The sequence below is a fragment of the Thamnophis elegans genome, chromosome 2 (assembly GCF_009769535.1).
Source record: "Thamnophis elegans isolate rThaEle1 chromosome 2, rThaEle1.pri, whole genome shotgun sequence".
In the NCBI taxonomy this organism is placed as follows: Eukaryota; Metazoa; Chordata; class Lepidosauria; order Squamata; family Colubridae; genus Thamnophis; species Thamnophis elegans.
Genome location: NC_045542.1, coordinates 93811408 through 93823903, shown reverse-complemented (window position 1 = coordinate 93823903; position 12496 = coordinate 93811408). Strand labels below are relative to the sequence as shown.

Here is a 12496-nt window from a genome sequence, read left to right as displayed (position 1 = left end):
GATTCTTGGCTTGGCGTCTCCTGAGGCTGACATTTCACAGGTTTAGTTGAAGCAGATTCTTCAGATTCAGAATCTGAGTCCTGAGCTTGGGTCTCAATGACACTGGTTATTTCCAGTGCTTTGAATAATAACCTTTAAATATTGTTTTATCATCTGTGTGACATGATATAGAACATTTTTATTATTGAGGAATTCATAAAATGGCCACTTCCTGATTGAATTGATCATATAGAGCTGGTGAACAGGGGTAAATAGATTGCTTAGGAAAGGTAATTCGAGCAGTTGTATTGTCTGAACAGTCATTGCTACTTGAAGCAATATCAATTCCTGTTCTCCCCTCACTTTATGGCAAGTAGCTAGCTACAGTAGTCCTCAACTTTAGGACACAATTGAGCCCAAAATTTCTATTACTCAGTGAGGCATTTTTAAGTGAGTTTTGTCCCATTTTATGACCTTGCTTGCCACAGTTAATCGAATCACTGCAGTTGTTAAGTAACATAATGGTTAAATGAATCTGGTTTCCCCATTGATTTTGCTTGTCAGAAATTCGCAAAAGATGATCACATGAACCTGGGATGCTGCAAGCATCATAAATATGAACCAGCTGCCAATCATCTAAAATTTGATCATGTGACTACAGAGATGCTACAACAATTTAAGTATGAAAAATGGTTGCAAGTCACTTTTTTCAGTGTCATTGTAGCTTCCATCACTAAATGAATGGTGGTATGTTGGGGACCACCTGTGGTCTGCAGAAATGAATGCTTCTCCATCATCCAGTGACTTTCATTAAAGATTTGATATTCCTCATCTTCTGTTGTCAGGCATTGGAAATATTTGTAACTACTTTAGGTAATAATTAAGCTATAGTTATGGTATAAAAAGTGAGATGATTGCACTCAAACTATTTTCATTACTATGATAATATTAAAGAGAGTGTAAGTTTGGTGTAATGGTTAAGGCATCAGGCTAGAAACCAGGAGGCTCTCTTAGTTCTCTCTTGGGCCCAAAGCCAACTGTGGCTAGGCTAATCACTCTCAGCCCTGGGAAAGAGGCAATGGCAAACTGTTTCTGAAAAACTTTGCAGAAAAATAGCAGGCAGCAATCATAATTTTTTTTATGATTGAAAGGAAGGGGAAATATTGAACTTCTCTTTGGTTGATGTAAAGAAGAAGGTTCAGCAAATTATACACACACACACATACACACATACATACAAAAGGTGAAATACGTTTGTGCTATTATGTACTATATATTCTTATAGAGCTCTATTGCTGATTGCAATACAATTTAGATCTCCTCTACCATAGTCCAAAGTTCCATTCACAACACTGCTTTGGAATCCTACTACTAATACCAGGCTCAATAAACTAGGCACTAATACTTCAGACAATGGGAGAGAAGAGCTTCAACCCAGTAACAGTTTGTCAATGAGGCAGACTATCATTGCCTCCCTTTATATCATCAAATTACTGGGTTCTTTTCTACCCACTAACAAAGCAATAATGCAGTAATTTAATAATTCATTCAAAATATCTAAGCTCTGTTAATTACTGAAGTGTAATTTGAAATAAGCAGTTTGGAATTTGTTCTGCTTACTCTATCACATGGATGATGCAGATATGATTAACTAAAGTTCATATTAATCATGATAAGAGCAGGTATAATTTGTCTAATGGCTCTGGCTCTAGAGATCTTAGTTTTGTCTCGTACAGTTATTCACAATCAATAGAAAGTAATACAACTGATTGTTGAACTCATCATTTATTAGAAATTCAGGCATTTATATTTTTCCCAACAGTAAAAGCTTTAACTATTATACACAGTGGAAGGAAGGATGCAAGCTATACATCTCAGAGAAAAGAACTCTACAGTTGCACTATAAGTTTACCAGATTGCTTCAGGATACACTGTTATAGTTTACAATTAAAATCAAGGTTGACCCAAAACATTTGCCTTAAGGATCAAGACTAGCCATGATGATCCACAAGAATGAATGAGGAATAAAGAAGGTTCATTTTTTTCATGGTAAGGTTGTGCTGTTATAAGTCAAAAGGGAGTAAAACACATTTGTCAATGTGTTGTTTAATTTTTTTTAATATTCAGCAGGACAAAGCAGAGAGAATGAAGGCAATGTAATAATTTCTACATAAGTCTCTGCTTGAAAAATGTACAAAAAGTCAACTGCAGAAAAAAACTATTGCTAAACATTTAATAACTCCTACTTAATTGAAAATTGTGAGTTTAAGGCATGAGCCCCTTTCCCTTATCAACATTTTAAAAATTTAACACCTCAAGTGATGAATGAATTGGATAAATTATGTAAAAGAATTACCCTGCATCATTACATATTTGAGAGAGAAAAAAAATCATGCACGTAGAGCATGTTAGGTAGCACAAATGAAGGAACATAGATATATTATGCTTTCATAGCAGGGCCCTTTAAATCTGGTAGCACTGAAAGGCTTCTTTTGTGAGCAGCTATCTATCCCTCATCTTAAAGCACAGGGTGAAGTGACAATAGTGTGCTGTTCACGACACTTTCCCTTAGAACAACATCTTTATCAAAATGCTTTCTTTAATAATATCAAGAGTTTCCATTTTATTTACATTAGGATTTATCAACACAAGATAAAGTGCTAAGTTCCCAGTCTCTCCCTCCCTACCCTCAATATTGTATTTGGCTAATTTATATATTATAAAATTTGAATACTGCTTCATAAATGTCTTTCAAACAAATCACCAGCTGCTTTTTTACTTGAATACAACTTGCTCTTTTTATCAAAGTATGAAAAATACTCTTGCACTGGACTACTTTGGCTTTAAGATGTTTTCCTGACCCTCACAGGAAATATTTATTGGTAAATCTGTCAAGGTGGCAAATTTACAGCATTCTGTAAGAACAGAGGCCTCTTCTTTTCAACCATAATTTATGGCATTAGTTGCAAGAGAAAACATTAAATTTAATGTAGGAATCTGATATTAACATTTACATCATAGAACCACACTTGGAAGCTAAACCACCAGACTGAGATATCCTCCAAAATACTCCAACTGTACCTTGCACCAGGCATTCATAAAAATGTTGTTCTAGTACTAATTGTCATTGCACTTCCCCTTCCCTTTGCTCTTTCCTTCATTCAAGGGATGAACAAAATTTCTTGTGCTATTACTACTATCATTACAACTACAACTAATGCACAGAGGACAACCATCTTTGATGAAGTTAACCTCATTCTAGAAGATGTGCCATATTAAAATCTTCGGCTCTGATGCAAAGCCAATTTAACAAGTATAAATCGTCTGTTAGCTTTCAGTGGGTTTGAAGACCTTTGGTTTTGAGTGAGCTTTATTCAGTACTGCTAGTCCGCAGTATTATCTACAACTACTAGACAATGTGGGAAGTCACTCCCAGGCCAAGGTTTATTATTTAATAGCTTAAATCCAATGTAAAATTGATGTTTAACAAGAGTCAATAAAATACTACCCACCAGTTTCTATGAATAAACATGCCAATCTGACTCTTTTTTCATATATACTATTAATGTTAGATACTGTTTTAGGATTCAAATCCTCTGAAGCTCAAAATGATGATCAAGGTTTTATTAAAACCACTAGGAATTTGAAAGTTTCCTTAAATGGCATGCAGCATAATTTGCCATTATTTTGAACTGCATGATGGTGTTTTTGGTGATGCAATACTAGATGTTCAAGAATCACAGGCAACTCCCTGAAAACAAACAAACAAACAAACACACACACACAATTATATCTTGTTAAAATCAACCTCTAACACTAAATGTCATGAAAAACTAACGGCCCTTTCCTTGTGCCAAGATATTTGTACAATACCTGGTCTAGCTGAGAGTAAGGCAAATAACAATATATCTAAAAGACACGTCTCAAGAATTCTAATATCAGTTATTCTTAACATCTTACACGAAAGTCCTCAATTTCCTCATAAAATCTTTTCTTTTTATAAAGTATGACAGCAAACCTTGTTATGTGATTTAGGAAACTACTTAATCTGATCTCCAAAGCAACTATTGAACTGATTGCTTGTGTAAACAGCTAGTTGTTGCAATTTTCTGTAGTAATTTAGTTGCTGAAACTTTGTTATTTGCATTACAAGTCCTAACAATATAAAAATAAAGGTGGTCATAGGATGCCAATCTCTGTTGAGAAATTATGTCATTGTCATTGTATTTCTAATGCGAATATTGAAGTTACAAATATTCAAATACAATTTGTTACACATTCAGTTATAAAAATCATTTAGCATATTTGATTTCTGGTTTAGCATTTCAGGGAAGGAAGCAGTGGGACTTGGTAAACTTTAAAATGCAAAGCACACTCTGAAATATTTTAGTTTTCGTTATATATCCATGTGTTTTTAAATTTAAAATGTACATTAAAAGGGGCATTCAGTTAATTGGAGTAACATAAATTGGTGATCTATTTGCAACAAAAATAAAACATGGCTATATAAATGAACTTTTGCATTTGCTGAGATGTGCATTTTGGGTTTTCACATCATTAAATTTTGGGGGAAAAAACTACCAAAGTTTGTCTCCTAGCACCGTATAGAACAACATTTTATCTTTATTTGGACTTAAAAAATGTTTTTAAAGTTTACAAAATTTTGAAAAATGTTTTTTAGGACAGAAAGAAAGAACTAAGAGGTCCTTAATTCAATATTAATAGTAAATGTAATGTGAAAACTGCTAATGTAATGTAGTTCTATGCCTTACTTTAAACAACTGCTGAATAATGTCAAACTGATCCAGAATGTTTGCTATATAAGGTAATCTACAGGACATTTTAAAATGCATTTATGCCTTTCGGCATTACAAAATGTGGGAGTAAGAGACCCAAAAGATGTTAAACTCCAAGCAGATTAGGACTTATAGGAAGAACTATTTAGAGTAGACTATAATGTCACCTTCCCCATATAAGTAAATGAAGAACAAGCTTTGTGTGTGCACAGTGATTATCTGGACTGTGGGCACAGACAGCGAGAAACTTATAGTTACTCTGCATTTTAAAACATGATACCTAGAACAAATAAATGGCTCAACATGGCATTTGTTCTCACTATCAAAATGAAGATAAATTGAAGCCACTGCCAACTTTATTAGTTATTACTGTAAAGTGTTTGCTTTGTAGTCTCATCAGGACTAGACTGAGATTCCAATTACTTAAAAAGAGCTCATAGCAACTTGAAATTTTTTCTAGCTTCAATTTGTGTGTGTGTGTGTGTGCATTAAAAAATCAGGAAATAGCATGAATCTGTGGCAACAGCTCTCTATTCAATAGTTGGTTTGAAAAACAGACATTTAACACATTAGAATTTGTGTAGTCATGACATTCTAATAAATATTAATGAATGAGTTATGCTGGACAATTTCTATGTTTCAATATAAAAACTGATCATATATGCAAAAAAGCTAGGATTAGAAATTTTTAGCACCCATGAAAATCTGAGATATTTAGTCTCAAAACAAGTAATTTTATGTGGTTGAAATTAGAATTTAGAAGTTTTACCTGGTCTGTGCCTTTAAATACTATGTGAGTATGAGATTCTATTCAAGAATGCCAAATTCAAATTCATGCATGGTTCATGTTACAATCTGTAACATAAGTCAATTTCTTAAACAGTCATTGCTTTGGGCTTCTTGAGTTTGTTTTGATCTTTCCTTCAAGTTAAAGACCAGGCTTTGAAACTGCAAAGGTTTTCATACACATTTTGAAATTAAGTATTATAATATGGGATCAAACTTTGCTTTTTCCTATGTATATTTTAATTTACAAAAAAAAAATCTTATTTTTTTAAAAAAGTATTTATAATGCACCTGATGCTTTTGTTAATATTACACTTGTCTGAGTCCATAGTCTACCTAACTTTCATTCCAGTTTACTGCTTTCTGTTTTCTGATCCAATCTGCTCTTGTTGCTTTTTACCATGTAGATAAAGTAAGCAAGAGTTTCTTTTTCATTCACTGGGATGTTCCTGAAGTGACGACTGACAGTCTGAAAAAAACAAATAATTTTTTTAAAATAAAAATATTTTCCTAGAAGGAAAATGCATGTGGAAATCATAAAGTTTTCACTGACTTACTTCTGCCAACTGAGCTTTATTGAGACCAGGTCTGGTTTGTAATTTGTAATGTCTTTTGTAACGGCGCAAAGTGTTTACTTGAAGCTGAAACAAGTCAACCTAAAAAGTGGCAAATGAAAATATATATATTTAGTTTGACAAGTGAAAAGAGTTAAGCCTCTACAATGCATTGCATTTTAATAGCAAAAAGCTTCTTTACAATGTATATAAAGTTGCACATGTTAATCTTTTTCCAGGATTATGTGATAGGATAGCCATGTGACCCAAGGAGGACAATGCAGGTGTTTTAAAAAATTGCAGGGGCAACTTTAGAGATGTAATGTGCTTCAACACACCTTTTCTTCAAAAGCACTGCATTCTTAAAAAACTGCAGCAAAAGCAAGATATGACAAATCCTCTTTCCTTGAAATTCCTAAACACTTACTTGTACTAGGAAATTTGTGGATGATTACATGTATACAACATGCAACATGTTTTCAGCATCATATAAGTGTTTTTGTTAAGTTTTTCTTCAGAATTTTGAATGCTATGAACTTAGAGAATGAAAGCAGGTATTTGAACAATATGTTAATACCTCAAAAAATTGTAGAACTGAAAATTAGGAGAAAGGGACAATTGGATTAAGTGATTTGTAACATTAAAAAAGCAAAGAAAGAGGACTTGCTAAAGTTACATTATGTAGAACATGACACAGATAGATGCTGAGTAGTGAAAGATTCAGGACAAATAAAAGTTAAGGACTTGCTTGAACTCTTCATGTTTATTCAAGATATAGTAATGATCATCAATGTGATAACATAGGGTTCCTTTATAAGGGAAGATATAAATTAGCAGATAGCTGCTGTGGCTTTTCTTGAGCAGATAACCAGTAGAAAGTTAAAGCAATTCAGAGACAATATCAAGACAGTTTTAATCTGCTATATCCAAAATTGCTCCATTTTCTAGGAGTCTTAATTCAGGCTTGAATTGTGACCAAAAATTGTGAATGCTTCTGACTTCATGATTTACACTATTCACAAGTTTGTGTTATGGAAAAAAGATATAGCAATAGCACTTAGACGTATATACCGATTCACAGTGCTTTCCAGCCCTCTCTAAGAGGTTTACAGAGTCAGCATATTGCACCCAACAAAATGGGTTCTCATTTTACTGACCTCGGAAGGATGGAAGGCCGACTCAACCTTGAGCCTGGTGGGATTCGAACTGCCAAATTGCAGTCAGCTGGCAGTCAGCAGTAGTCTGCAGTATTGCACTCTAGCCACTGTGCCTTCGCAGCTCATATACTGCCCCAATGTGATTTATATGTTTAAAAATGTATGAAATCAGAAAGTTCTGAGCACTAATCATTAGAGTACAATTGTAATAAATATTATGCTGCTTTTAGGAAGTGTAATTAAATTTACAAAAATATAATCTGAACAGTAAATCTCAATTTTATTACATAATTCACCTCTGGAACATCTATTTCATGCTCTGGAGAGTCTCCCCCATCATCACTAGTTTTCCTTTTCCTTTTATTTCGGACACTTTGAATGAAGTTCTTGTGGAAATCACATATATATAAGTGTCTTACCTAAAATTAAACAAGAAAAATATTAAATAGCACAATGTTTACAACAGTAAAAAGAACAAAAGAAAATCTGAGAATTTTCAGTGCTACGAATTTGAGCTCTTTTTGAAAAAAGGTTTTCATATGTTCATTTAAGAGCCATTGCTCATCAAAAAGGAGTGACAGAAGAAGAGCTACTTTATTTTTTCAGTTTTGATTCATTTTGTGTCACATTTTCTCAGCCCAACATCCAGAGTTGTTGTGAAGAAAATGGGAGGAGGAAGATGTGTTGGATATGTTTACCGCCTTGAGTTATTTGTAAAAATAATGAAGGCAGGATATGAACAAATAAATAAAAAAATATTTTTGCCCGTATGTAATGATATACTTACAAGTAAGAAAGAGGAGAAAAGTACACTGTGACATCACAAAATATATTTTTTTCATTTTCTTTTAACCTCAGCTTGCTGTAGAGAAGCTGCTAATAATCATAAAATCCCTTAAAATCAAATTTTCAAATAAAAAAATCAAGTATGTTAGAATTTAATAGAGTTAACAAGCCTCCCCCAAAACCCTTATGAGGAACTATTATGAAAGAAATTTAGGGAGGCATGAAAAAGTTGGGGATGACAATATTGCTATCCAGTATCGAACTGTGACAAATTCCAGTTATTATTAGCTCTAGGCTTGGATACTTCCTATAAGTTGTCAAAAATTGTTGGATTAATTTGGGGTATAAATTAATAAATAAGACAACACTCCCCATGGATCATTGTCCATTGATAAAAGAATCTGATTGTTCCTGAATTATGGTGACTTTTTCTCTTACACACACACAACACATAATACACATTTAGTAGACAACCTGTGACCCCTTGGCGCATCACTTCACAGATACTACAGTACCTTACCAGATTCCTTGATTGATTCACCAATGGCAGAGATTCTTATATGATTGAAAATTCTTTTAAATTGAGGGAGACATTAAGAGATATATCTGCCTTGAAAGTAACCCATTTTGATCCATATAGCACAGTCAAACATTAGGAGTTGACTATATAATATGCTTTATGACATATTGTATTATGCCATTAAATGCCTTATGATAATTTTAGGTCATAAAATGCTTTATAAAATTAGACAAATTTCAATTCTACAGGAATCATGGATCCTGAATGCATTCTATAAGTTAGCTCATTTGAAGTATCTTGGTACAGGCATTTTGACCTATGATACACTGTTTCACCCAATCATAGACATGAGTGTTTTAGTAATATATATATATGAACTTGGCAGAATATTGCAGAATTATAAGAGGTAGTGTTGTATGCATGAAAGGGATTGAATGAAACAGCAGAAACTTCTAGTCACAAAACCTATTTCCGGAGCCTTACAGTTAGTATACTAATGAAATGTATCTAATGGAGTGAGTACTAGCTTAATTAAAATAACTCATTTAGTAGACAATTAACTAGGACTATTTTGGATATATTTCTCTTCAGAAAACTAGCCCACAGTTAACTTTTTCTACTATTGCTTTCATATTTTTTTGGCAGTAATTGTGTTGAAAGAAATGAAATCATTAAAGTTTATACTTCTCATTATATTTAATTCCAGTTAAAAGCTTTAACTATATAGACTACCTAATAGGTAACAGAAACAATCTTGCTAGACATCTACTGATACTTTATAGATTTTTTATGTCCTGTGAAGGGGAAACTGCCTGGAAGTAATCTCATTGCAAGTTTTAATTTAAAATGTTTAAGTAAAGTACATTAAAAGAGACCTAGAAAAAAATGTCTTCCACTCCTTTAATTCCTCAATGAAGACAGGTTTAATTTGGATTGTGCTTTATAGACAAATCCTAATATATAATCTGTATGAATACAAACAATTGTTACTACTACATATAATGTGTGAGTTAAAAATGACAGATGGCACAGTAACAATTGGTTGGCAGCACGTTAATTTGTTTGATGCCAGCCAAGAAACATCCTTGCTGCTTTCAATTTGACTGCAGTTCACTACTGGAGATTTGACAGTTTTTAAGTGAATTATTTCAAGACTACTAACAATATAGTACAGCAATTAAGATGTCAAAAGGGACTTTGATTTTAGTCTACTCTTAGACACAGACGCACATACGTGCATTACCCTGAAAATGAAAAGCAGCATATACATCTAATAAATGAAACAACATTCTGAACTCTTTAGCTGGACATTTTATGGGTTAACTTACAAATATGTATATTTAGTTCTTTATCAATATTAGCATCTGAAATATGAGATAGCAGATACATAGTGATGGCTATTGATTACAAAGCAAACATTTTCTCTATTCTTAAATTACAAGTCATAAATAACTGGTCTCTAAAATACTTCTAGTATATTTTTATAGATAATGATATCAGCATTCTCGCCCCTAAAAACAGAATTGGGAACAGCTTTTCTTATTTTAGCTATTTAGATACTGCAAACTTGCCTTTCCCAATCACACCTTAAGTACAGTTCAACAACAGCTGCAATCCATGTACTTTCCCCCAAACAATATGAAGCTTCTATTTCCTTTTTCCCACCAAGTCTTTTTACCATCACGCACCCTAGAATTTCCAGGTAGTCTCCCATCCAAATATTTATCAATCTCAGTCTTGCTTAGCTTTATTCAAACCAGCTAGATGCTGCCACCTGCTGCGGCTTTGTGCTATTTTTGTCACTTCAGTCCTGAATGAAAAAGAGATTAACTTTGATACTATTGCTATTACGTTTATATGTAAGACAATCATTTTGCTCTGTAAAAAAATAACACCATTCTCTAAAAATATAATAGGATTTTAATGGTGGTGCCGTTTCAAGCACATCTCTATTTACACCGGCTTCTTTACTATGATCATAAACCAACATACTTTCATTTTAATGCTGCATCATTCAGATTGTTCCTAACACGTTTTCCCAGGATAGGAAAATACTGCTTTGCTGACGCTGGGAATTCTCGCAGCAGCCCAGCAGAATTCGATAAAAAATGCTGCTCTTAAAATTTTAGAGCCATGTAATGCAGCAGCACTATAACAACAGAAGAGACAGGTTCGGTACACAATTGCGCGCGCGCACACGCACACACACCATGGTAAAGCTTCTGCGGTTGCCACTTACACTTTTGTCAATATCCAGTTTCAGCTTTTTCTGAGAGATGCTCTTTTGGATCCTCTTGCTGAAGGAGGCATTGCCAGCCGGGCGGACACAACGATCCCCGTCGTCGATGAGGCAACAACTTTGTCCGTAAAAAGGGGTGGTAGGAGGACCATCCCGGCTATCTTCCTCTGTGCTGAAACCATTCATCGCAGCCTCCCGCCGGCCTCGGTCGACGAAAGACCAACTTCGCCAGCCTTTGCGCTCGCCAGCCTCCGCCCTTCCCTCTCCGCCCGGCCTATCCCAATCTGGACTCGGCGGGCTTTTAAGGAAACATCTGGAGGGCAGCCGTCAAAGCAACGCTGGCTTTGGCCGCCTCCTCCGCCGGGCGGCTTTCCCAGGGGCCCCGAGGAGCCCCTCACGCCACCATCCCGCCTAGGGGCCCCCGGAAGCGGTCCTTCGGGGTGGCGGCTTCCCTCGCCTCCCCGAGGAATCGCTTTCCCGCTTCAGCCCGCAGACGCACTCCGCCTGCCCCGACCCGGTGGGGACCCCAGCCTCGCAAGAAACCCCTTCGAGAGGCGGCGAAAGCAGGGAGGATCCCTCTCCTCGCCTCCTCACGGCCTCCCGACCCGCCGCCCGGCAGCCGGCCGAGGACCGCGTCCCTTTGGCTGCCTAGGTCACAGCCCCCGGAGCCGGCAGCCCGGTATGGGTGGCTGTGCCCAGCTGCCGGCCCCTTCCGCGGAGCTCGTCAAGCGGACGCGACCCGTCGCTCCTGAGCCGCCGGAGAGGCCACCAGGCCACGGAGCCCACCGCCCGCACCGACTCGTTCCCTCGCTCGCCTCTTTCCCACTCCCTCAAACACAAAACCTGCCCGCTCCGCCTCTTTCGCCTCCAAGCGGAAGTCCCGTCCCCGGTCAGCCAGTGGCTAGTGCGGCTCGAGAGGCGGGGCTTGGGCTCCCGCTCAGACCAGGCATTGGTTGAGGTAGCTGCTCGTGCCGATAAGCTCTTTCCTACGCGAGGGGAGGCAGCCGGAGAGCGTTTGAAGTCCGTGCTCAGGAACGGGCTGGGAAAGCGGAGTGGGAGTTCGGAGAAGGCGGGCGGGCGACTCCTGAGCTGCGGACCCAACTTCTGCAGTGACACGCGGGAGACCGTTAGCGAGAGGGCGGGGCAAGGCGGGTCGGGCGACGGTTGAGCGTTCGAAAGCCAGCGACTCTCGTGCACCTCAAAGGCGGAACTGCGTTGCGGAGCTCGGGCGTCGTCGTTGAAGTGGACTTTTGACCAGGAGTGCTTTGGGTCCTGCTTGGGCCGCCTTTTGCGTGTCTGGTTGCTGCAAACTAATAGAGCGTCCCCTCCGCATGGTCGGAATGCAGCCCTACCCGTGAAGGGGCAGCGGCGAGATCTCGGGGAGGAAACCGGGAATCCAAAAGGGTAGAGGGAAGGTGCGCGGCGGCATGGACGATCCCAGAGAACCGGGGTAAAATGAAGGCCGGGAGCTTCCTCTATCCCATAGAGACTCCATTGCAAAAGGTAGTGGACGTCCGGGTTGCAGCTCCTACGGATTTTTGAGGCTAAGATCGTGTGCTACAAATTCTTGTGAGAAACAAACTGGGAAGCAGGTGGATCTCTGGAAGTCCCAAATATGCTTTTTGGAGAGGTAACTGGACTTTCTGATTTTTTGTTGAAGACGTTTCACTTCTCATCCA

General features: G+C 37.4%; 1 protein-coding gene across 1 annotated transcript; it reads right to left on the bottom strand.

Moving 5' to 3' along the window:
• Window positions 1–2776: 2776 nt before the first annotated feature.
• Window positions 2777–11641, bottom strand: SAP30L (SAP30 like). The gene is made up of 4 exons (XM_032208873.1): window positions 10818–11641; window positions 7569–7691; window positions 6119–6217; window positions 2777–6030 (listed from the first exon to the last, which is right to left on the bottom strand). Exons 1-4 carry the CDS (start codon window positions 11001–11003, stop codon window positions 5905–5907), a joined length of 534 nt encoding a protein of 177 aa, XP_032064764.1. The 5' UTR covers window positions 11004–11641; the 3' UTR covers window positions 2777–5904.
• Window positions 11642–12496: the final 855 nt, after the last annotated feature.

Coding starts and splice junctions, on each gene's coding strand:
- SAP30L (XM_032208873.1), bottom strand. CDS start 11,003: ATGAATGGTTTCAGCACAGAGGAAGATAGCCGGGATGGTCCTCCTACC. Junction 7,692..10,817: donor AACTGGATATTGACAAAAGT/GTAAGTGGCAAC, acceptor GTTTAATTTTAG/GTAAGACACTTATATATATG. Junction 6,031..6,118: donor ATAAAGCTCAGTTGGCAGAA/GTAAGTCAGTGA, acceptor TGTTTTTTTCAG/ACTGTCAGTCGTCACTTCAG.